The sequence below is a fragment of the Nannobrachium achirus genome, assembly GCF_963921795.1.
Source record: "Nannobrachium achirus genome assembly, chromosome: 22".
Classification (NCBI taxonomy): Eukaryota; Metazoa; Chordata; class Actinopteri; order Myctophiformes; family Myctophidae; genus Nannobrachium; species Nannobrachium achirus.
In genome coordinates, this window is record NC_137829.1 from 15814481 (window position 1) to 15839038 (window position 24558).

The 24558-nt window shown below is 46.1% G+C and overlaps 1 protein-coding gene across 1 annotated transcript in view; it reads left to right on the forward strand.

Annotated features, from left to right (window-relative positions):
- Window positions 1-24558, forward strand: part of LOC308307447 (titin-like) — a gene marked incomplete at both ends in the record, with an annotated part of 241805 nt that overhangs the window by 133558 nt on the left and 83689 nt on the right. The window contains 42 exons of the mRNA XM_080752712.1: window positions 23-289; window positions 1758-2033; window positions 2252-2660; window positions 2830-2954; window positions 3063-3329; window positions 3817-4086; window positions 4390-4689; window positions 5112-5414; window positions 5663-5850; window positions 5978-6092; window positions 6453-6737; window positions 7354-7505; window positions 7708-7855; window positions 8016-8193; window positions 8312-8433; window positions 8962-9249; window positions 9826-10122; window positions 10399-10585; window positions 10774-10889; window positions 11045-11344; window positions 11612-11911; window positions 12252-12357; window positions 12495-12691; window positions 13123-13434; window positions 13678-13831; window positions 14203-14327; window positions 14803-14921; window positions 15536-15716; window positions 16245-16547; window positions 16812-17363; window positions 17755-18057; window positions 18570-18726; window positions 19317-19459; window positions 19977-20095; window positions 20490-20667; window positions 20984-21271; window positions 21562-21855; window positions 22270-22569; window positions 22908-23216; window positions 23310-23539; window positions 23852-24166; window positions 24302-24416. Of these exons, the coding sequence (XP_080608838.1) occupies window positions 23-289; window positions 1758-2033; window positions 2252-2660; window positions 2830-2954; window positions 3063-3329; window positions 3817-4086; window positions 4390-4689; window positions 5112-5414; window positions 5663-5850; window positions 5978-6092; window positions 6453-6737; window positions 7354-7505; window positions 7708-7855; window positions 8016-8193; window positions 8312-8433; window positions 8962-9249; window positions 9826-10122; window positions 10399-10585; window positions 10774-10889; window positions 11045-11344; window positions 11612-11911; window positions 12252-12357; window positions 12495-12691; window positions 13123-13434; window positions 13678-13831; window positions 14203-14327; window positions 14803-14921; window positions 15536-15716; window positions 16245-16547; window positions 16812-17363; window positions 17755-18057; window positions 18570-18726; window positions 19317-19459; window positions 19977-20095; window positions 20490-20667; window positions 20984-21271; window positions 21562-21855; window positions 22270-22569; window positions 22908-23216; window positions 23310-23539; window positions 23852-24166; window positions 24302-24416 (9693 nt within the window). The remainder of the gene's footprint in view (window positions 1-22; window positions 290-1757; window positions 2034-2251; window positions 2661-2829; window positions 2955-3062; window positions 3330-3816; window positions 4087-4389; window positions 4690-5111; window positions 5415-5662; window positions 5851-5977; window positions 6093-6452; window positions 6738-7353; window positions 7506-7707; window positions 7856-8015; window positions 8194-8311; window positions 8434-8961; window positions 9250-9825; window positions 10123-10398; window positions 10586-10773; window positions 10890-11044; window positions 11345-11611; window positions 11912-12251; window positions 12358-12494; window positions 12692-13122; window positions 13435-13677; window positions 13832-14202; window positions 14328-14802; window positions 14922-15535; window positions 15717-16244; window positions 16548-16811; window positions 17364-17754; window positions 18058-18569; window positions 18727-19316; window positions 19460-19976; window positions 20096-20489; window positions 20668-20983; window positions 21272-21561; window positions 21856-22269; window positions 22570-22907; window positions 23217-23309; window positions 23540-23851; window positions 24167-24301; window positions 24417-24558) is intronic.

The window sequence follows — 24558 nt, forward strand, 5'->3', positions numbered from 1 at the left end:
TCTTGTCCTGTTTTGCTTGCAGAGCTCGCCGCCGAGTTCATCTCCAGGCCCCAGAGCCAGGAGGTGGTGGAGGGGCAGAAGGCAGAGTTTGTCTGCTCCGTGTCCAAGGACACCTTCGAGGTGACCTGGTGGAAGGACAACCAGGAGCTCCAGGAAGGAGACAAATACCAGATCAAGTGCGAGGGAAAGAAACGTGCTCTGGTCATCCAGAGATGTGAGATGCAGGACAAGGGTAGCTATGTGGTCCGCATCGGCACCACCAGAGCCAGCGCTGAGCTCACTGTACTCAGTAAGTCTCCGTTCAATTTAAAGTCAAATCTCTATCGTCCTCTAAGAATGTTACGTGTTTCTCTTCTTCTTCTTCTTCTTCCGGTTACTTCTCGTCGGGTTCTCCGCAGCTGATCATCTGTTTCCATCTGCTTCTGTACTCTGCGTGGTCCTCGGTCACTCCAGCCACCTGCATGTCCTCTTCTCACTGAACCCATAAAGCTCCTCTTTGGCCTTCCTCTTCTGCTCTCGCCTGGCAGCTCCATCTTCAGCATCCTTTTCCCACTGTACCCCTCATCCCTCCTCTGCACATACCATACCCATACCACCTGAACCTCGCCTCTCTTGTGTTACCCCAAACCTTTTAACCTTTGAGCTTGTAGATCTGTAACTTTTGCTACTTTTGAATTTGAATCCTGAAAAGTAACAGACTTGGACATCAATATATCCAAAACTGTTCAGCTTATAGAGCACCGAAGTCTGACATCCCTAGAGGGCGCTATCCCCTTGGGTCACAATGTTATTTTTTCTATTGGAAAATCATAGGCAAATCTTAGATCGCGTCATGTAAGAAGTGAGTTCCAACAATAAACAATTCACCCTGTGATTTTATTCATATGGATATGAAGCATCAACTGATGGTGAAACAGTACTATTTTATTATTATATACATATATTTTTGGTTTGTTCTTCCATTTAATTTTGGAACACAGCTCTTATGATGTGATTTGCCTATGGGAATTCCAATACAAAAAATAAAAAAAGAACTGTGACCCAGCCAGGGGTAGTGCTAGTGACGTCAGGACTTGGGTTTCTATTCAACAACTTTTCAACAGATTCATTTATATAAACAAATGAAATTATTACACAAAAAAATAATTGTGATTATCTCAAATGATTGTCATCAGTCGATTGTGTAATCCTTGTTACAGGCCTAATTGTGTCACTGTATCATGTGAAGATAGGTTAACTCCTTGAACACCTTGCTATTAGAATCCTCTATCCCCGCCACTCCTTTCTTTATAAACAAACTGTATGATTCTACTGAGCATTTCATTGTATTGTATTGTTATTGTATTTGTATTGCATTGTATTGTATTGTATTGTATTGTATTGTTACTGTATTTCATTGTATTGTATTGTACTGTATACTTTATTGTAATGTATTGTATTGTATTGTTCTGTTCTCTGCGTCTTCCTGTGTCAATCCAGCCACATGCATGTCCTCTCTCACTGAATCCATAAACACCCTCTTTGGCTTTTGGCCTTCCTCTTCTCCTCTTAACCTCCATCTTCATCATCCTTTTCCCAATGCACCCCTCATCTCATCCTCACTACACATGCCCAAACCCATGCCAATACTGATGAATTGAGTACAATGGACCACAATGGAAACAGGCCCGTTGGGGCTTATGGTTTTATCCTTATTAGCGTAGTCTTTAACTGTGCTGCCTGCACCTGTATTAAACGTTGTGTTTTCCGTTGTGCAGAGCAACTGTGCATCATCACTCCTCTGAAGGACACGGAGGCCCCAGAGGGAAGTGAGATCGTGCTGAACTGCGAGGTAAGCTCGGATGCCAAGGCCAAGTGGCTGAAGAACGACGAGACCCTGTTCGAGAGCGGGAAGTACATCATGATCCAGAGGGACACCGTCTTCTCGCTGAGGATCAAAGATGCCAAGAAGGCAGACGAGGCCAACTACACCGTCACCCTCATCAACCACAGAGGAGAGCAGACCAAGAGCTCCTGCAAGCTCAGCGTCAAAGGTACTCTACATGGAAACATCTGCGTCTGCGTATGTTTCACATGGTTACAACCACACCAGTCCATAACGATCAGAATAGCTTCATAGTGGAGGATATTATCTGTTGAGAGCTAAACAAAAAATGTTGGTAAAATCCAGGAGAACATTCTCAATTTCTTGACACTGCACAATATTTATTCTTGGGACCAACACGTGTGTATGTGTGTTTGTGTGTTGCAGAGAAGGGCCTGCGCATCGTGGTTCCTATTGACGACATTGACACACAGGAGAAGAAGACCGTGGCCTTCACCTGCAAGGTGAACATCCCCGGTGCCAAGGTGACGTGGATGAAGGGCGGCGAGGAGGTCACCCTCAGCAAGCGCATCGTCTACCGGGTGGACAAGGAGAAACACACGCTGACCATCAAGGACTGCACACTGGCCGACGAGGGCGAGTACACCGTGATGGCCGGCGCGGACAAATCCACAGCCGAGCTGATCATCAGCGAGGCTCCCACAGACTTCACCGCACAGCTCAAGGACCAGACCGTCACCGAGTTTGAAGACGCAGAGTTCGTCGCCAAGCTGACCAAGGAGAAGGCTGACGTCAAGTGGTACAGAAACGGACGTGAGATCAGAGAAGGACCCAGGTATGTCACAATGGGACTGGCAACGGTTTAATTATACGGCGATGAGCCTGTGTGTGCCAGCTACTGTATGTCCAGAATAGGGAATCTAGAGATGATGTGGTTAATGTTCGATCAGTATACGTACAGATCATTAGTGTATTTATTAATGATCTACATGCTACTTCAACAGATATACGTTTGAACGAGATGGGAAGAACTTCATCCTGCGCGTTAAGGAGTGCAGACCAGATGATGAATGTGAATATGCCTGCGGAGTCGATGAGAAGAGATCCAGAGCTAGACTCTTTGTTGATGGTAAAATGATTGTGGACTGATAAATGTAGGCGCAATGGATACACATAACACTAAGAAGTGCATCGGTTGTATTCTAAATGTTGTTTTTTATGGTTCCCGTCATGGCAGAGGTTCCAGTGGAGATCATCAGACCTCCGCAGGATGTGTTTGAGCCTCCAGGCTCGGACATCGTGTTCGAGGTGGAGCTCAACAAAGACAGAGTGGAAGTGAAGTGGCTGAGGAACAACATGACCGTGGTCCAGGGGGACAAATACCAGATGATGACCGAGGGCAAAGTCCACCGCCTGCAGGTGTGTGAGATCAGACCCCGCGACCAGGGAGAATACAGGCTTGTCGTCAAGGACAAAGACGCCAAGGCCAAGCTGGAACTGGCAGGTAGGTTATCTCGCTATCCTCCCTGCTTCTAGAAACTCTTTCAGGAAAACGGTATGCTTCGTTTCAGCCTCCTCCATTGTCGATTGAATTTAGCGGATGTAATCACTTTCAGAAGAAGGTGTAGGTCTAATGTTAATGCCTAAGTTTAATCTGAGCAAAAAATGCTGGAGAAACTACGTATGTTGTCACTATTTGATTGATTGAGTCTTTTATTAGACAAAAATGGAGAACAGTACAAGTATAGTCAATACAATAAAAAAAAAGATAGTACAGTACAAGTACAGTTGTGTCGCGTTGTGAGCTTGTATATTGGCTATTTTAGCCACTTGTATGATGACGTCGTAGGGCATTAATCCATAATGAATGCAGAGATATAAGGTTTCTACCCGACAGTGATGATATACGGTATCGTTTTTTTGTGTGTGTCATCTGAGGCAGTATTATTGTAATAGTGCTGTAACATTGTCTCCCTGTGTGTTGGCTCCAGCTGTGCCCCAGATCAAGACAACAGACCAGGACTATGTGACGGACGCTGGGAAGCCCATCGTCATGGCGGTGCCCTACAGTGCCTACCCCCAGGCGGAAGCCGACTGGCTGTTCGACCAGCAGAGCGTGTCAAAAGACCACATCTACACCTCAGCGGACAAGACAGAGCTGAGGCTGAAAGACCCCAAGAAGGCTGACGAGGGCCGCTACAAGATCCTCATCAAGAACAAACACGGAGGGGGAGAAGCTTTCATCAACCTGCAAGTCATCGGTCAGTCATCTAAACCAGGGCGTCTCAGACGCAAACAAAATTAATATTGTGTCCTAGAATTGTCGTTTAAAAGCTACGTTAAAGTGTTTCTTTATACAGAAAATACATGCTATGCTTTTCAGAAACAAAACAGATCTAAACCAAACCTAGATAGTTGATTCTATTGCTTTTGCCCGTTGAAATCTGACTATATGTTTTGAACCACCTCATGGTTTACGTTCATACAGTCGCACACAGTCACACTTACAACATTGTAGACGGAGACTTTGTGGCTGACTGTGAGTGTGTCTCTGTGTTGTCCAGATGTTCCTGGACCGGTCAAGAACCTGCAGGTGATCGACACGGCGGACGGTGAGGTCAGCCTGGCGTGGGAGGAGCCCGAGAGCGATGGCGGCGCTAAGGTGGAAGGCTACGTGGTGGAGAGGCGGGACCAGAAGAGGAAGACATGGACGCTGGCCACAGATAAGGCAGACAGCCCGGAGTACACGGTGACCGGTCTGCAGAAAGACTCCTTCTACTTCTTCAGAGTATGCGCTCGCAACAGGGTGGGCAGCGGACCCAACGTGGAGACTGACGAGGCCGTACAGGCCAAGAACAAGTTTGGTGGGTGCCATTTAGTTTGTCTTGTCAATATATTCTGTGTTATCAAATGGTGATTTAAAGATGGAAAAAGTTTAAGCTCTATATTGCTTATTATTCAGTAACAGGGGTCTCAACGTCTCGCCAGCTCTTTAATAAATGCTGGGTTGCCAATTTCATCCAGTCAGGAGAGACAACCCATTTAAGATGTTTAAGTTCCAGTTGTGTCTGTTCGTTTATGTGTTCCATCACTTCCAATTTCACTTGTTTATCATGAGTCCTATATGAGTTCTCTCTTTTGATGGGATGAAAAATATCCCAACCTAAACATATACTACTGTTTATTAAAGAGCTGGAGAGATGGGGTGTCTCCTGTTGATTTTATTAACACATTTGATAACAGCAGTGCAGTGAACTCAAACTTGTGTCCTTGTGTGGCATTGTAGATGTCCCTGAGGCTCCTCGCAACGTGCTGGTGGGGAACGTCAGCAAGTTCGGCTGCACCGTTTCCTTCGACAAGCCGGAGTCTGACGGAGGCTCTCCCATCACGGCCTACATCATCGAGCTCCGCGACCGCACGGCGGTGCAGTGGTCCGCCGTCCAGCGCACCAAGGCGGACGAGCTCAGTGCCATCGTCAACGATGTCATCGAGAACAAGGAGTACATCTTCAGAGTCAAGGCCGAGAACAAGGCCGGTGTCGGCAAGCCCAGCGCAGCCTCCAATCCTGTCAAGATCATGGATCCTATCGGTGAGTAACGGCCATCGCTGCATTGTATTGGATTGTGGATGTCGGGTTACTGTTACTGGTTCGATATTTAGTTTACTTTTGTCCAACACTCTTGTATGACAAAGTAGGTGTTCAACATCATGAAAAGTCAAAATATTCTACCCAACAGCAATGATATATCAGTCTTTAGTGTGTATCCAAACGATTTCTGTGTTAAATACAAATAATTTGGTTGTTAATAGTATTTGACAATGTTGTGTTCCTTGCAGACCGTCCCAGTGCACCTCAGAATGTGGTGTACGAGGACCAGAACAAGTCTTCAGTCCAGCTGACGTGGGAGACGCCTCTGAGGAACGGAGGAAGCATGATCACTGGTTACATCATCGAACGCTGTGAGGAGGGAACCGACAAGTGGCTCCGGTGCAACGCCAGACTCTGCCAGGACCTCGTCTACAGGGTAATGTATACTATACAAAACATAATGTATTCATTCATTCATTCTTGTGTATTAATATGAATATGGGTTTATATTTATCTAATGATGTGTGTGTGTGTGTGTGTGTGTGTGTGTGTGTGAATTGTAGGTGTGCGGGCTGAAGTATGGAGCCAAGTACAACTACAGAGTGTTTGCCGAGAACGCAGCTGGAGTGTCAGATCCGTCCAACACCATCGGCCCCCTGCTGGCTGACGACACACATGGTCAGAACACAACCATGCTTAAATTGTTAATTTGTTACTACAAACAATATACTGCTTAAACCTTAGGGCCTTGTTTTAGCTTCAAGACATTCAGCTCAGTGGCAATTCCACTATGTAAGAATGCCTGAGAGTCATTGTTTAGAGTACTGTCACGTTTGGGATTCTCAACCATTTTGAATTTTGAGGACCCCCAGTTTAATATCCGTTAGCTTCCCATTTGATGCCATTTATTTTTCGTTCCATTTATTTTTATTTAGTTTTGTAAACAAACAATTCTGTTTAGTTATCTTTATTTCTGTAAAAACCTTGTTTTCAATTCGCACTATAACAACCGTGGTCTCTTGTCTTGTCTGTCCTCAGTCGGTCCAACTTTGGACCTCAGTGCGTTTAAGAACGGTCTGGAGGTGATCGTCCCCAACCCTCTGACCATCCGCGTGCCCCTCACCGGCTACCCCACCCCCAGCGCCAAGTGGACGTTCGGCGACACTGAGCTGGTGGCCGGCGACCGCGTCACCATGGTGACCAGGTCCACCTACACGGAGCTGATGGTGACGCCCAGTGTGCGTCCCGACCAGGGAGCCTACACACTGACCCTGGAGAACGACGTCACCTCCGTGTCCGGAGAGATCGACGTCACCGTCATCGGTATGTCATTGTTATAACCTACATCAGGGGTCTTCAACAGGGGGTCCGGGACCCCTAGGGGGTCCTCAGAGTTACTACAGGGGGGCTGCCAAAATCTTTGTGTGATAGGACAATTCTTTTAAATGAACCCTCGCATCCCTATTTTGAGGAGAGCTTTAGCCAAAAATAGCAGATCTACAAGCTCTCAATGAGGCGTTGAGAGCTTGTAGATCGGCTATTTTTGGCAAATAGGTTTGGTGTAGAGTTAAGTGGTTAAATGTTAAATGAAAAACACAAATCAAACATAGACTGATTATAGTGCTGTCAAACAAGTCTATGAATCCATATATGAAATCTGTGAGAAATCTGCAGCACAACGTTGAAGACCCCTGACCCACATATTGTTATTATTATCATCATCAAAACCAATATAGGCAAGGCAAAGTTTGTTTGTATATTTTCAGCAGCAACGCCATTCAATTTGCTCTACATAAAAACACTGTTCAGGACATAAAAACAGTAAAAAATAAAACCAACCCACAATAACAGACAACAGGAAAGACACTAGTGTAGAGCACAGAGGGACTAAGTGGTGAATCTAAGCGGTCTCACTGTGTCCATTGTGTCGCACCTCCAGCCTGTCCCAGCGCTCCTAAGGACTTCAAGGTGCTGGAGGTGACCAGACAACACGTCCATCTGACCTGGGAGGCTCCTGAACATGACGGAGGAAGTCCTCTCACTGGCTACCAGGTGGAGAAAAGAGACGTGTCCCGCAAGACCTGGGTCAAGGTACGGTACACACACACGCACTCGCACACACACGCGCGCACACACACACACACACGCACACACACACACACACACACACACACACACACACACACACACACACACACACACACACACACACACACACACACACACACACACACACACATGTTGATGTGTGGACAGTATGCTATAAAGCTGTGTATGTTGCTGTGTCCCTCAGGTGATCACAGGCATTGAAGATCAGGAGTACACAGTGACAGATGTGATGGAAGGCAAAGAGTATCTGTTCAGAGTCACAGCCTGTAACAAGTGTGGGCCGGGAGAGCCAGCTTACATCGAGGACCCCGTCAACGTCTCCTCTCCTGCCAGTGAGTCTCCTTTTCAGTTCAGCCGCTACTGGCTATACCTACAAGCATACACTGATGGGGAGATCATAAAGGAAATGTAACATCAAGGACTGGATCCGTTTTGAGATAATCCAATAAACGTAAACTGTAATCTCCCTCTCTCTTCTCTCTCTCACTCCAGCCGTACCGGATCCTCCCGAGCAACTGAAGTGGAGAGACAAGTCTGCCAGTGGAATCTTCCTGACGTGGGACCCTCCCCGATACGATGGAGGAACCGGCATCAAGGGCTACAACGTGGAGCGCTGCCAGAGAGGCACGGACAAGTGGGAACCCTGTGGAGACATGGTGCCTGAACTCAAGTATGGACAAACTCATCATCATTCACCATGATTCTGTAACATCTTTGTTTAGGTCCATGTTCGGAGCTTGTGCGTACACAGCTTGTTAAGATGTTTCCTGGTGTGGTTGTGGTTGCAGGTGTGAGGTGACAGGGCTGATTGAGGGTCAGTGGTACGCGTACCGCGTTAGAGCCCTCAACAGGCTGGGAGCCAGCACTCCCTGCAAGGCTACGGACGAGATCCAAGCTGTTGATCCTAAAGGTAACACACACACACACACACACACACACACACACACACACACACACACACACACACACACAGTCACGTGCGGCACTAAACCCCTCTGCTACATTAACACAGTTAATGCAATGGGACATAGGACTATTATGTAGTCCTGCATTCCAAATAGAGGGTATGTGCGTGACATCATCAGCATACCCAGAAGTTATGTGGGAACGCCAAATGAGTGGCAGAAAACTACTTTCAACATCCAAACAGAAAAGTCCTATCTGATTGCAGTAAACAACGTTAATCAACGTTAAACTCACTTTGCCACTCACTTTGCCACTCGATTTGCTATTCACTTTATGCATGCGCATACCCTCTATTGTACTAAGTATTGGTATCGATATATACTTTAAGTATCAAAAGTAAAAGTACCCATTACACAAGATATCCCAGTATCAAATAGGGCTTAATTGGTCAATGTATGTTTTGTAACAAAGTAACTAGCGAGTGGCACAGTTAAATGAACGAGACGCGTTGTGTCGTGTGTCACCCCTGCAGAGGCACCAGAGATCCAGCTGGACGCCAAGCTGCTGGCTGGCCTGACGGCCAAGGCGGGCAGCAAGATAGAGCTCCCGGCAGAGGTGAAGGGAAAGCCGGAGCCCAAGGTCAAGTGGACCAAGGCCGACCTGGTCCTGCAGCCCGACGACAGGGTGACCATCGACACCAAGCCCGGCTCCTCCACCGTCGCCGTCGCCAAGACCATCAGAGGGGACACCTCCACCTACATCATTGAAGCCACCAACAGCAGCGGCAGAGCCACCGCCACTGTCGACGTCAACATTCTAGGTGAGACCTGCCGGCCCGGGTTACCTCACAGTGGCGTCAGTTCAGCAAAAGCGCCTTCGCGTGCATGCAAGACACCAGTCAAGTTGCCATACCTTTAAGAAGTACCTTTTATTTTTTAATCCCTGTCGCCAAGGTATGGCAGCTACCATACTTTGCCATACCCAATTGACTCCTTCCTCTGTTACCTGACATAATTGGATATTTTGTCGAAAAGTGGAAGATTTTAGAATCAATGTAAAAAAACCTTTGATTTGATTAAAGTTTCTATTTAAGAATATTAACCAGAATGTAGATTAGCTTTTTTTCCCGCTTAGGGCTTAGTAAAACAAATAATCTATATTTGCCTCTGAGATGCAGTGTGGCACAAGTATAACACATTGAAAAAGGGACACACAATTAAAAGTAAACTCAAAAATGTTCTTACCTAAGTACAGCACTTGAGTAAATATATAATTATTTAGTTTCCACCGCTGCCTGAAAGGAACCGGCATCAGAGATAGTGAGAACCCTAATCAGAGATAGTGAGAATGATCTGAATCCTAATCTCCTTGTTGTTTTTGTCCATCCCTTATCCAGACAAGCCCGGGCCTCCTGGTGCGTTCGACATCTCTGAAATCACCAACACCACGGCCTTCCTGGCCTGGAACCCGCCCAGAGACGACGGAGGCGCCAAGATCACCAACTACCTTGTGGAGCGCCGTGAAGCATCCAGCAAGATCTGGCACAAGATGTCGTCCACCATCAAACAAACCACCTACAAGGCCACAGGCTTGGTCCGCTTTAAGGAGTACGTCTTCAGGGTCTACGCTGAGAACCAGTTCGGCGTGGGACCCGAAGCCGAGAGTCTCATTATCGTGGCCAAATACCCCTTCGGTATGTCAACTTGTACATGCAAGAAAACATCACATCTGGAGTAGAAATATCACTATGACATGTTGTATTCATTACCAGTGTTGTCATGATCATGGCATTTTAGTCGATGATTAATTGTCATATTAATTATTTTAATTAAAATTGTGTTTTCGACATTGAACGTACAGTATAAATGAAAATGACACTTCTTTTTGCCTTTTAAGCATTGTAAACAAAAAATGCACAGGTTAGATCCATCTGACAAATAACCTAAAACAAAAATCTTCTCTCACCCAGACACGCCTGGAGCTCCCTTAAACCTGCAGCATTCAGACGTGACCAAGGACTCCGTGAATCTGGCCTGGTTCGAGCCTGAGGAGGATGGAGGCAGTCCCATCACTGGATACTGGGTGGAGAGATACGAACCAGACCATGACCGGTGGATGAGATGCAACAAGCTACCCATCAAAGACACAAACTACTGGTCAGTCTGTCTGCTGCTTCATTTAAGACAGTGCTCTTTTTCTTTTCATTAGTTTGAATGAACTATAATAACCCTCCCTGGTGAGTGCCAGTGTGAATTAGAAACAGAGGTACTGCTGTATGTATGTACTGTATGTACATACATGAAGTACATGTACTGATGTAGCTGCTGTTGTGTTTTGTGTGCAGTGTTAAAGGTCTCCCTACCAAGAAGAAGTACAAGTTCAGAGTGCTGGCCGAGAACCTGGCAGGAACCGGAAATCCCAGCAAGGAGACAGACCAGATCCTCATCAAAGATCCCATTGGTAAAACTACTGGGACGATCACAAGCTTTATATGTGATAGGAGGGAGATGCTAAATGCAAACTGAATTAATTGTTCATCTTTTAATAGATGACAAGAGCCGGTTATTATAATAAATAGAAGACTAGTTGCTAATCTATACTTTGTTTTTGTTAAGATCCTCCATGGCCTCCTGGTAAACCCGTGGTGAAGAACGTGGCCAAGACCTCCTGCAGTGTCACCTGGACCAGACCCGAGCACGACGGCGGAGCCAAGATCGAGGGCTACATCATTGAGATGCTGAAGAGCGGAACCACAGACTGGATCTGCGTGGCCGAGGACGTCACCAAACTGGAGCACGAGCTGAGAGGTCTGGTGGAGAGGCAGGAGTACTCCTTCAGGGTGAAAGCTGTGAACATGATGGGAGTGAGCGACCCCTCTGAGCCCAGTGACCCCGTCCTTTGCAAGGAGAGACTCAGTAAGTAGAACTAGTAGCTTACAAACTAGTGCCTAATAAATATGGAGAGACCCAGTAAGTGAAACTAGTGGTTAATAACTAAAGCCCTTTTCACATGAATATGAACTCTGGAAAATGTCCGTGGTATCAGGTCGGGACACGTTGTTGGCGTGCCGTTGCACACGTTTAGCACACAACACTTATTTCAAGTTCGGTTGGTGTGTTTAGTGTGACTCGCCATTGAGTTGAGGTTTAATGTCTCCTCTCTCTCATCCTCCTCCTCTCCAGACCCCCCTAATGCCCCCCGCTGGCTGACGGTCGCGGGCAGCGGCAGGAACCATTGTGACCTGAAGTGGACGGCCCCCGACAGAGACGGAGGTGCCCGCATCACCAACTACGTGGTGGAGAAGAGAGATGTGAGGCGTAAAGGCTGGCAGGCGGTGGACACCACCATCAAGGAGCTGGAGTACTCGGTGACGCCCCTCAACGAGGGCTCTCTGTACATGTTCAGAGTGGCCGCCGAGAACTCTGTTGGCGTCGGGCCGTTCTGCGAGCTGTCCGACTCTGTGCTCGCCAAAGATACTTTCAGTAAGTCCTCACTATAATGCTCATTGTAAGATGGCTGTCTGTCGACTCACTCTGTGTCTCATTGGCGGGCTGTGGACAGTTCAGGTACCTGCATAACAATGACATCCTCAACAGGGATTCCAAGCTATAAACGATAGCCTTTCTCTTCCTGGAAAGTTAGCATGCTGAAATAGAAGCCCTATGTTTTTGCATTAATACAAAAAAAGCAGCTTTCTGAACTGTCCACAGCCATCCTCTAAGACACAGTGAGTAGGCAGAAAATTAAGGTTTTCAAATAATTGTATTGTCATAGTAAATGTACCTCAAAGTTTTAACTAGTAATTCATGTTTTGTGGCGCAGCTACACCTGGAGCTCCCCTCAACCTGACAGTGGAAGGAGTCAGTATGCGATACGTCGACCTCATGTGGGAGGCCCCAACCAGCGACGGAGGAAGACCCGTACTCAAGTAAGAAACGGAAAAACACACCATATATGAACAATCAAAAGTAGTGGCAAATAAAGGCTATGTAGATTCTTCTTGATTGAACATTTTTCCTTTGAGTTTTATTTGGTCTAATAAATATGTATTCTGTGTCTCATCAGGTATCAAATAGAGAAGAAAGAGAAGTTGGGAACTCGCTGGATGAAGTGTGGAAAGACAGCAGGTACTGAATGCAAATACAAAGTCACTGACGTCATCGAGGGAACCGAGGTGCAGTTCCAGGTCTGCGCTGAGAATGAAGCTGGCATTGGACATCCTAGCGAATCCACTGAGATATACACCATTGAAGACCACAAAGGTTAGTTTTTTTTTTATCAGCATTTGGATTCGTGGTTTGACTATGAATCTCTGCTTTTATTATAAACCTGGAATTGTTCCTATGTTTGTATTAATAGAAAAATGATTACTGGTCAGTTTATTTATATTATAGGCCTATTTATATTGTGACTTGAGGCTGGGATTTTGGATCATGCAATATCGTGATATTGCTTCAGTGTTGTTGTTTTTTTCTTTCGTTTTAATCACTGAAGCCCTAGATAATACTTTCCAAATAGCCAATCCTGTAGATCTGCTATTTTCCCTAACATGTTGAGAGGGAGAAGTTGTATTTCCCAACCTTCCACAAGAAATATGAATTTTAAAATGAATATCATAATGAAAATGAATCTATTAAACCATCCCTTTACTCTATGTAGTATGATGAATGTCTTTAATAAAATATTCTTACAGGCGTCCCATCTCCTCCCATTGAGCTGCATGTGACCGGAGCGAGTCGCAGCTCCATTTCCATTTCCTGGAAGCCTCCAGAGAGAGACGGTGGCGTGCGTATCACGGGCTACCACATCGAGATGTGCGAGGCCGGATCCGACAAGTGGATGAGAATCAACGACCGCCCCGTGAAGGAGCAGAAATACCAGGCGGGCGCAGAGGAAGGCATCGTTTCTGAGAAGGAGTACATCTTCCGAGTGCGAGCCTTCAACGCTGTGGGAGTGGGCGAACCGTCCGACATCTCCGAGACTGTGGCCGCGAATGACTCGGAATGTAAGAACTCTCGCTAACAGACCTCTGTCTCTCTGTCTGTTTCTGTCTGTCTGTCTGTCTGTCTGTCTGTCTGTCTCTGTCTCTCTCTGTGTGGGCTCTGACACAGCTTGACTGTCCAGTGCTCGTTTGATGCCACTGTGGACACTCACCATAATTATCATTATATACTTTTGGTTATCGTCCTTTAACTCCTTTTGTCCCATTGCGATGTTGAGGTGTTAATGTTATCCCCATGGTATGCAGGTGTGCCCAGCCTGGAGTTCACGGCTCTGGACCTGGTGGTGGTGGAGACAGAGAAGATGATCATCAACATTCCCTACAGGGCTGTTCCTAAACCTCAAATCAGCTGGCACAAAGACGGCAAGGAACTGTGGGCCAACGAACGCATCACTTTCAGGTCTGCATTCTGATCTACTGGTTTACTCTGAAAATATGATAGATGACTGTCTGTCTGTCTGTCTGTCTGTCTGTCTGTCTGTCTGTCTGTCTCACTCACTCACTCACTCACTCACTCACTCACTCACTCACTCACTCACTCACTCACTCACTCACTCACTCACTCACTCTAAATATACTATTATTGATTGATTGAGAGTGACCAACTTACTCTATTATTGGTTGGTTGACTGACTGACTGACTGACTGACTGACTGACTGACTGACTGACTGACTGACTGACTGACTGACTGACTGATTGATTGATTGAATGGTGACTCTAAATGCAGATAGATAAATGATTCTAACGTGATGTTGTCATTGTGTTTTTAGCGAGGAGTTTACTGGTTGTCGCCTGGAGGCAGAGAACAGTGTGCACCCGGACGCGGGAAATTACAGAGTCACCGTGGAGAACAAACTGGGAGAGGCTAGCGCCACCGTCAACGTCAAAGTCATCGGTACGTCTCTCTAAAAAAAAAGCACATTCTACTGCTTATGTTTTAGAGCCATGTTTGCAAGCAACTATGCAGCCGATGTGTCCCGATGTTGAACTGCTTAATCCCTATTTAGTGTATTTTTTTTCTTAAAGTGTGTGTGTGTGTGGGGGGGGGTGGGGGGGGGGGTTCAAGTTGCTTAGGATTGGTTTTGCACTATTTTGACAAAATGTGGGTCTAAAACAAAGGTCGCCTCAAATTGCCCTGATGAAGACCGCGAGCGGTCGAAACATGTTGGCTTTTAATATTTTGTAATGAAATAAATTCCCCTATTTTTACGTCCGTTCTCCTCCTCTTTTAACTTTTTGAGTGCTCGGATCCCTCCTCTCTTTTTCAAAGGTAGCCTTGGGCTTGACTCATAAACCTGACCTGGTTGGGGTTCTGGTATGTTTGGTGTTGAAGCGGACTGTTAAAGCTCCTCTTATCTGTATGTTCTCAGGGCTGCCCGGAGCACCTAAGCAGATCGTCGCTACTGACATCACTAGGAGCAACTGTAAGATCTCCTGGGATCCTCCACACTACGACGGAGGAACGCCCGTCACACACTATGTCATGCAGGTAATGACAGCATCTACTGTACCATATTTATGAGTCCCGAGTACATATTATATATGTTACAGTCAGTTTGGGTAACTCAGTGAGATTGGGGTAAGAGCGCTCGTTTTGTCGTTCACCACACACCCCCTAACACCACCTGGATCAATTCACCTTGATAGTCTCTTATCAGCGCACCTGTGTAATTCTGCGTATTCACCATGAGATGGCGACAACAGCCATTCACTTGTGCAGTCGCTGACGTCACTCGTTTGCGACACCTCTTTCATTGTTTATCCACTAGCCTAGCTCAGCTGTGTTTAGCCATTAGCTTACCATGCCTAACTCTAACCCTAACCCTAACCTTAACCTCTTTAAAACTATGCCTAACCCTAACCTCCGTGGGGTGAGGCGCTATCATTCCTGCCGACGCTACGTTGTTGTCGTCGTTGTTGTCGTCGTTGTTGTTGTTGTGGATCAAAGCGACCGATTGTTCCGCCCCGCGCCGCACGACGAGCGCTCCTGTTCTCAATTTCACTGAAACTCAAAAAAAACTGTGACATATACATCTTTTTGTTACCTTCCCTACAAAAAAACTAAATGTGTGTGTGTGTGTGTGTGTGTGTGTGTGTGTGTAGCGTCGTGAAGCCGGCAGGAGGACATACGTCAACGTGATGTCAGGAGAGCTGAAGTTGACCTGGCCCGTTAAAGACCTGGTCCCCAACGGAGAGTACTACTTCAGAGTCCAGGCTGTCAACAAGATCGGAGGAGGAGAATTCACTGAGCTCCGCCACCCTGTTATTGCAGAAGACCAGAAACGTACGGCAGCTCTTTCTAGAATGAATAGATACACAGTACACACTTTCAAGTTTAACAGATAGATTCCACTTTCATGCACTATGTACATCATGTGTCTACTTCAATTGGTGTATGTTGTGCTTTAATAGATACATATACATAGATACAATAGATAAATCACATTTCATACTACCACTTCCACGTCCACTAACTTCCCAAACCTTTTAGCCTGGGACCCAAACTAATGATCGGCTATGAATAGATCGGCTATTTTCACTACTTCTTAAACACAGAATTTCTTAGATTTTTCTTTGATTTCTTCATGAAATGACTGAAAAAAATCTTTGAATTTGTTTTGTAATTCATGAAAAAAAATGCTTTTTTGAAATTTCTTTTTAAAATGTTTTTAAATAATAAAAAATAGAAAATAAAATGTAGGAAACAAAATATTAAGGGACCCATAATAATGTGTCTGTGACCTTCAAATGTGTTCTGACCCAGTGCTTGGAAAACAGTGCACTAACTGTTGCAACTTCTGTGTGTTCCCAGATCCCCCAGACCCTCCGGTCGACGTGGAGACCAACCTCCCCACGGCCAACACCATGACCCTGACCTGGAAGCCCCCCATGTACGACGGAGGCTGTAAGATCATGGGCTACATCCTGGAGCAGTCCATGAAAGGAGAGGACCTGTGGTCCCGATGCAATGACTTCCTGGTTCCCGTGACGTCCTACACCGTCCGAGGACTGACGGAGGGAAAGAGCTACCAGTTCCGAATCACGGCGGAGAACGCGGCAGGCCTGAGTGAACCTTCTCGCGCCACGCCTTTCGCCAAGGCCTTGGACTCCATTGGTAAGACATAATACCAATAATACCGTTTCAGCATGGCCATTTAAGCCACATCATTCACTGAATGAAACCAGTGGGTCCTCATTACTTCTTCTACTGAGCCCAGCCCACTGATACACAACAATGACACACAATATACACATGCAGAGTGCAGACATCTCTAAATACAAAGCATATACCCAGAGCATTGACTAATCACAATGTTCTAGAAACGCAGTTCATACCAAAACACTGAAACTGTAAACATGGTGTTGTCTCTCCCCCCAGATCCGCCCAAGGTGTACCTTGCCGGCAGTCTGGCTGCTGGCCTCAACGTCAAGAGAGGATACGAGATCTCCCTGGTAGCCAACATCACCGGAGCGCCGTACCCGGAGATCACCTGGTACTGGAACGACCGGGAGATCACACCCGAGCCCCTGAGGGTCCGCGGCGAGAAACCCGCCAAGAAAGAGGTGAAAGTGGTGAAGAAAGAAGAGGCCGTCGAGAAGACGGAGGAAGGGGAAAAGAAGGAGGAAGCCGCGCCAGAGAAGAAGGAGGAAGCGGCGGCAGAGACGAAGGAGGGAGAGGAAGGAGAGAAGAAGGAGGGAGAGGAAGGAGAGAAGAAGGAGGAGCCAGCCGCAGCGGAGGCGCCGGTGGAGGAGGAGGAGGAGGAGTCAGACTACCCCACGCTGAACGAGCGCCTGACCATCGACAACAGCATGCGGGGCGAGTCCTTCCTCGTCGTGAAGGACTCGGTCCGCGGAGACCATGGTGTCTACACCGTCAAGGTGGTGAACAACCACGGCAAATGCACTGCTGTCTGTGAAGTCAACGTGCTGGGTAAGATTCTGTTCCATTCTATTCTATCGTATTCGGCGAGAAACAGATCCAATCGGGCCGATATCTGGCATTTTTATATAATAATCAGCGCCGGGCCGATTAGAATGAGCGAGATTGTTTCTAATAAATTGTGTAAATTTACTTGTGAAAAGTTATTAACCAAAGAAATGTTGTGTATATTTTTTTATTATTATTAAACAGCAACATGATATCGGCATTATATATTTGCCATCGACAGTCATGTTGTTTAAATATCAGCATCAGCATCGGTCACTGAAAAGCCCTTATTGGTTGGCCACTAATTGTAATGCATCACCTCGGTGCCGGTGACAATGGACACATTGAAATGAAAGCCGTGTTGAGACGTTTGTATTATGTGCGATTCCTCCAGACGTTCCCACTCGTCCTGTGAACTTCCGCTTCGAGGAGATCAGGAAGAACTCGGTCCTCTGCAAGTGGGACCCGCCTGTGGACGACGGAGGCTGCGAGATTCTCAACTACACCCTGGAGAAGAAGGACAACACCAAGGCGGAGTTCGGCTGGAGCTCTGTCACCACTATCCTGGCCAGCTGCCGCTACCTGGTGCCTAAACTCATTGAGAAGAAGGAGTACATCTTCAGGGCAGTGGCCGAGAACAAGTTTGGCGCCGGTCCACCCTGCGTCTCCAAACCCATGATCACCAAGAATCCATTCGGTGCGTTTTTTTCCCAGGTTTCCACTACGTGTTCACTAGGTTCCACTAAGTTTCCATTAGGGTTTACCATACACTTTTTAAACAGTAACTGTGGTTCTGGGTGCAAATGCAGACTTCTACAAAACAGTGCATCCTTAATTACCTGATTCATTAGGCATACTGATGCACATATTAGTTGAAACTACTTAAATGTAGTATTTTTATTTAACATTTCTCCAACTTGTTGACCCTTTTGAAAGCTTCTCCAGAAAACACGGGTTGAATCTGCTGCCTTCACCTCATCACAAAAGGCTTTTTTCAGCATGGCATTCAAATATAAATATAATTAAATAAATGACTGACTAAAACCAATATATTATTTTGATATTAGTTCGATACAAAATTGCATTTTTAAAGCAGATTTTGATGAGTAGTTCTGTCACGTATTCTGTGATATATAAGTAATGTGACAGCAATTTAAAACTATCACAAACTGTCAATGACGAGTATATATATTTGTGTTGTTTTTCCAGAGCTTCCTGGCATACCTAACAAACCAGAAATCATTGACGTCGCCGCCACCAGCATGGTGGTGACCTGGGAGCCACCGGCGGACAACGGTAACCCCATCGTGGGATACTGGGTGGAGAAACGAGAGATCAACAGCACCCACTGGTCTCGAGCCAACAGGTGACAGCCTCAACAGTGCATCCGTTGAAGAGATGCTCATGGTGTTATTTGTTTTGGGGGACCTGATCCTAGATCAGTTGTCGTTTATGGCAGGGGTCTTCAATGTTTTCAGGCCAAGGACCCCTTAGCTGAGAGAGCAGGGACCCCCTCTACATATTGTATAAATGTGTGATACAGACTTTCATCGATTTCATAGATGGATTCATAAACTTGTTTGACAGAACTGTCATCAGTCTGTTAGATTTGTGTTGATGTGTTTTTCTTACAGACTTTTAACCACTTAAATTGTCGTTACTTACTAAACTTGACCTTTCACTCTGTACTTGGTCTGCTCTTTTTTACCTCTTCACCAAAAATAGCCGATCTGCTTGTAGATCTGCCGTTTTTGGCTAAAGTTCTCCTCAGAATTGGGATGTGAGGGGTTCAAGTTGTTAATTTTAAAAGAATTATCCTATCACACAAAGATTTGGCGGCCACCATGTAGTAACTCTGAGGATCCCCTAGGGGTCCCGGACCCCCTGTTGAAGACCCCTGGTTAATGGTGTGAATTCCAATGCAGAGAGATGTAACGGTTGTGGTTGTGTTTGCAGGGATCCGGTCCCAGAAACGGAGCTGTGCGTGGAGGGCCTGATGGAAGGACTCACCTACATCTTCAGAGTAGCTGCAGAGAACCAGGCTGGGCCAGGAAAGTTCAGCCCCCCGTCAGAACCCAAGACCGCCCAGGCTGCAATCTGTAAGATCACTAGACTTTACACACAACACAATACACTACACCAGTGGTTCTCAAACTTTGGGGTCCCCAAATTATTTTGTGGGGTCCCCAGATGATTACCTTAATGTAATTTTTTCCCCCACTCAATGGTAAACAAACCAAAACACACTGTAAGTGTATACAGGGTATCTGCACATTTATGAAGTGACAATTTAAGGACTTTTAAGACTGTTTTAATACCAAACTGGCCAAACTGTCAAATATTAAGTAAGCAAGAGGCGAACATTGTGAAAATAGCAGATCTACATGCTCTGTGAGGCGTTGTGAGCATGTAGATCTGCTATTTTCACAACATTTATCTGTGGAACCGAGTCACATTAAATGTAATACCTACAATTCCAAGTGCTTGTCAGGGTGGGGGTCCCCAGTTCATGTTTATTTTGGGGGTCACGGCCTAAAAAGGTTTGAGAACCCCTGCACTACACAATATACATGGATAGGATTTAAGTATGAACATTATGCTCCGTCTCCTCCTCAGTGCCTCCTGGTCCACCCGCACCCAAAGTGACTGAGACAACGGATCACTCCATCGAGGTGGAGTGGGAAGCTCCCGCGGACAACGGCGGAGGAGAGATCACGGGATACCACGTTGAGAAGGTCTTTATTCACGCCAGACACACACAGATACAAGCAGGAGAGGAAGTAGCAAATAGAAATAGAAAGCAAAACATAACATACGGAAAATATCGTTGCTGTCGGGCTCAACCCTTGCATGTTCAAAACCATTACTTTCCAGGAAATGGAAAACAAAATGCGTACGATACAACGCATTGTGATGATGAATACATGGACATTTGAAATGTGGAGATACAAGATTTCTACCCGACAGCAATTATATGTATTGTATCGTCATTATGTTGGTCTGTGGTTAGTTGGTTAGTTTTGTCTACCAGCCACTTGAACAGTCAGTCAACCAGTCTTGTTTTCTTTAGAAATGTGATGTTTTATACTGATAATAACAACGTACGTTCTGTGTTGTTGTTGATCTCAGTGCCTGGCCGGCCAGAAGGAGTGGTCCAGAGCCACCGAGCGCCTGCAGAAGACCAGAAACTTCACGGTGTTCGGAGTCAGAGACGGAGGGAAGTACATGGTCCGAGTGATGGCCGTCAACGCTGCAGGAGAGGGAACACCCGGGTTAACTCAACAGGTGATCGTCAAGAACCCTGCAGGTACGTTTTGGGTTTAACATGGTTAAATAGCTCTATGTTGTGATAGTAATCATTGCCATATAATGTTGTGTAACAGGGGTGGAGAGAAAACTAAAATACATTTTAAATTGGATGAAATAAATAAATGAGCTGACAAAATTTGAACTGAATGCGTAATCTTGATTGGAGATTTATTGGTATACGTATATAAAATGTATTTTCTCCACCTTAATCTCCAGATATTTGTTGCAGTCTATTTAATCTTCGCTACTTGTTCACAATATTCTGGTCCTACTGAACCCTGTCTCTCTCTCTCTCGTGTCGTTTCCCTCTGCAGAGCCGCCAGTGATTGAGATGGACCTGAACGTGAAGAATAATGGTATCATCGTCAGAGCCGGGGAGACCCTGGTGGTGCCGATCCCCGTGCGCGGGAAGCCCAAGCCCGCCATCACCTGGCTGATTAATGACAAGAAGCCAGACGATAAACGTGTGGAGCTTTCAGATGAAGGAGGACTGTGCACCTTAACCATTAAGAACGCCACCAGGGAGGACTGTGGAAAGTATTCGATCAGCGCCTGTAATCCCAGCGGAATCAAGTCTGCCTGGTGCCAGGTGGATGTAGTGGGTGAGTAGGACATTACATTCATACAATAAACCGTAAAACAACGTTACAGTCTTATGTCACGTCACGTGACCCATTGATTTCAACAGACCAAATTTATTTTTATGTATTTAAATCACCTTGGAATTTTCTGTCCTGAAATGCAAACGGAAACGAATGCTGTTGGCTGGAAGGGCCTTCACATTTTTCGGGTGTATTGCTGAGGACCCAAGGAAGTTGATCGATACCCAACAAACGGGCATTGAACTAGTCTAGATAATTGACAGCTTGTGCCTCCCACTCCCTCTCTCCAGATGTCCCTGGACCGGTTACAGACCTGAAGCCTGTCGTGGTGACCCGCAAGATGATCTTCCTGAACTGGGACGACCCAGACGACGACGGAGGAAGTGACATCACAGGCTTCGTCGTGGAGAGGAAAGATGCCAAGATGCACTCCTACAGGCAGCCTGTAGAGACCGTAGGGTCCAAGTGTGAGATCAGTGGCATCATAGAGGAAATGGAATATATGTTCCAAGTCACTGCCAAGAACAAGTACGGCTGGGGTGTACCCTTCGAACTGGGACCTATCAAGGCTGTGGACCCACAAAGTAAGTTGTTGGCTGAATTATTGTATATGCTATATATATATATATATATATATATATATATATATATATATATATATATATGCCTTATACCGGTATACATACAGTGGTGGAAAGTAACTTAAGTTTGATTTTGTTTACTTCTACTCCACTACATATAGAAGGATATTGTACTTTTTACTCTTTAATTATTTGACATGTTTAGTTAGTTTCATGCCAGATTTATATTATTATTACAAAACATACAATAACCACATAAGCTCTATTTTTATAATTTTATCATTTTAGGTACATTTTTTAACACAAGCCTTTTACTTACTACCGGTAATAGAACCTGTCCTGCATATGACCGCTGCATATGAGTTTCTAACTGTGAAAAGATCCTCTGAACATCTCCCATCTCCTCCGTTCTTCCAGGTCCTCCCAGCTACCCAGAGAAGTTCCACTACATCGAGAGAACCAAGAACTCCGTCACGATGACGTGGAAACCTCCTCGCAACGACGGTGGGAGCCCCATAATCGGCTACACCATAGAGAAGAGGAGAGTGGACCAGCCGGACTTCGTGATCTGCAACACGGAGCTGTGCCCCAACCTCACCATGACCGTGGAGGGTCTGGAAGAGGACTTCAAGTACGAGTTCAGGATCAAATGTTCCAACCTGCTCGGAGAGAGCCAACCGTCCATCCCCATGAGCGTCATCATTATAGATGATGAAGGTACCTGCTGGGACAAGGGCTGACGATACATTTTCATGCAAAGTTGCGACTAACAAATCATTTGTGTTTTTGGCATTGAACGTTATACTGTTCGTACATTCCTGTTTGCCTTTTAGGGTGCATAACCACAAATTGCACAGGGCAGATATGACAACTTAAATATACATAGAAATGGCAATGACAACATTTTGCACTCTTGTATGACGAAGTAGTGCGTTAATTTACAACAAAGTTGGTACATCGAGAATCAATGTTTCTGACCGACGCTATGCATGGAACTTTGACACATTTGATACTTTGCTCCACCACTGAGCTTCTCCTCTCGTTTCTGCCGCCAGTTTCTCCTGAGATCACAATGCTGAAGGTGTTCAAGGGAGACGCCATCGTGGCGAGGAAGGGAGACCTCATCGAGATCCCCGCGGACGTCCTTGGCTTGCCCATCCCCAAGGTGGAGTGGTTCAAGGACGACGTGCTGATCGCAGAGTCCACCGAGGCTCTGAAGATTGAGACGGTGGAGACCGGCAGGCTGAACTGCAAGACCACCCTCACCATCCCGGCGGTCAACAGGAGAGACAAGGCCACCTACACGGTCACCGCCTCCAACAACATGGGCTCCGCCCATCACAACATCACCATCGCTGTGCTGGGTGAGTGACCGTCACCATTGGCTTGAGGTTCATACAATCTGTCTACTTTTAGACCAGGCCTGAGACCCTTTCCTCTCCTTTCCTCTCCTGCAGATCGCCCCACGCCACCCAGGAACCTGAGAGTGTCCAACATCAGGGCCGAGTCCTGCTACCTGAACTGGGAGCCGCCATTGGACAGCGGCGGCAGTGAGCTGACCAACTACATCGTAGAGAAGCTGTTGGTGGTGGAGGAGGTACAGGTGGAGTTGGAGGAGGGACAGGAAGCACCTCCTGGTCCCCAGTGGGAGGAGGTCACCAGCACCATCATTGAGAAGAAATATGGGGTCAGTTTTTCTACTACTTAATACAAATACTAGTAGCAGTAGTACATTTACCACTGCTCGGTGTCCATTCCTCAATACTTAAATTACTCTGCTACGTATCAGAGGCAAATATTGTAGTTTTTTAGTTTCAAGCCCTATTTTGATCTTTGTCTATTTGAAAATAACCAATCTACAAGCTGACAACACTTGTGACGATGTGACCTGTTGTGAGCTTGTATTTTCGAAATATTTTGACAATATTGTGAAACCTTTGGAGGAACCCAGTACTTGTTCCACCACTGACAGTTTTCTCTTGCTCTCTCCTCTCTCAAGGTGTGGAGCCTGGAGACCAACAAGACCTACATGTTCAGGGTCCGTGCCGAGAACCGCTACGGCAAGTCAGACCCATGCATGACCGAACAGGTACCCATCAAAGACCCCTTCGGTCTCCCCGGACCCCCGGAGAAACCCAAGATCACAGAGTACTCCAAGACCTCCATGACTGTGACCTGGGATCCCCCCAGAGAGAGCGGAGGCTCCATGGTCAACGGCTACTGGCTGGAGAAGAGGGAGGTGGGCAGTGACTACTGGGCTAAGGTCAACAAGGTCCCCATCACCAAGAGAGGCTCGAAGGGCTGGGATTACCAGGTCAGCTTTTATGATTATGAATTATTATGAAATGAAAACTCATTAAACTCATAAAAACATTAGGCCTGTCACAATTATTACATTTACGTAATGCTGTTATTAATATGTTTCGACGTTGTTGTGTGTGCTCTCTAGGTGACTCGTCTGTTTGAAGGCACAGAGTATGAGTTCAGAGTCGCAGCCAGTAACTCTTCTGGAACCGGAGCGTTCAGCGAACCTTCTGACTCTGCCTTCGCTGTGGACCCACTCAGTAAGTACACATTAATACTACTACTTCTAGTAGTAGCACTACTAGTACTACTACAATAGATATATAATACTAGTACTACTATTATAAACTCTGGGTTGTGAGTAAAGACAAAAATGAAGTGAGCTGTGCTTTTCATGAGTTA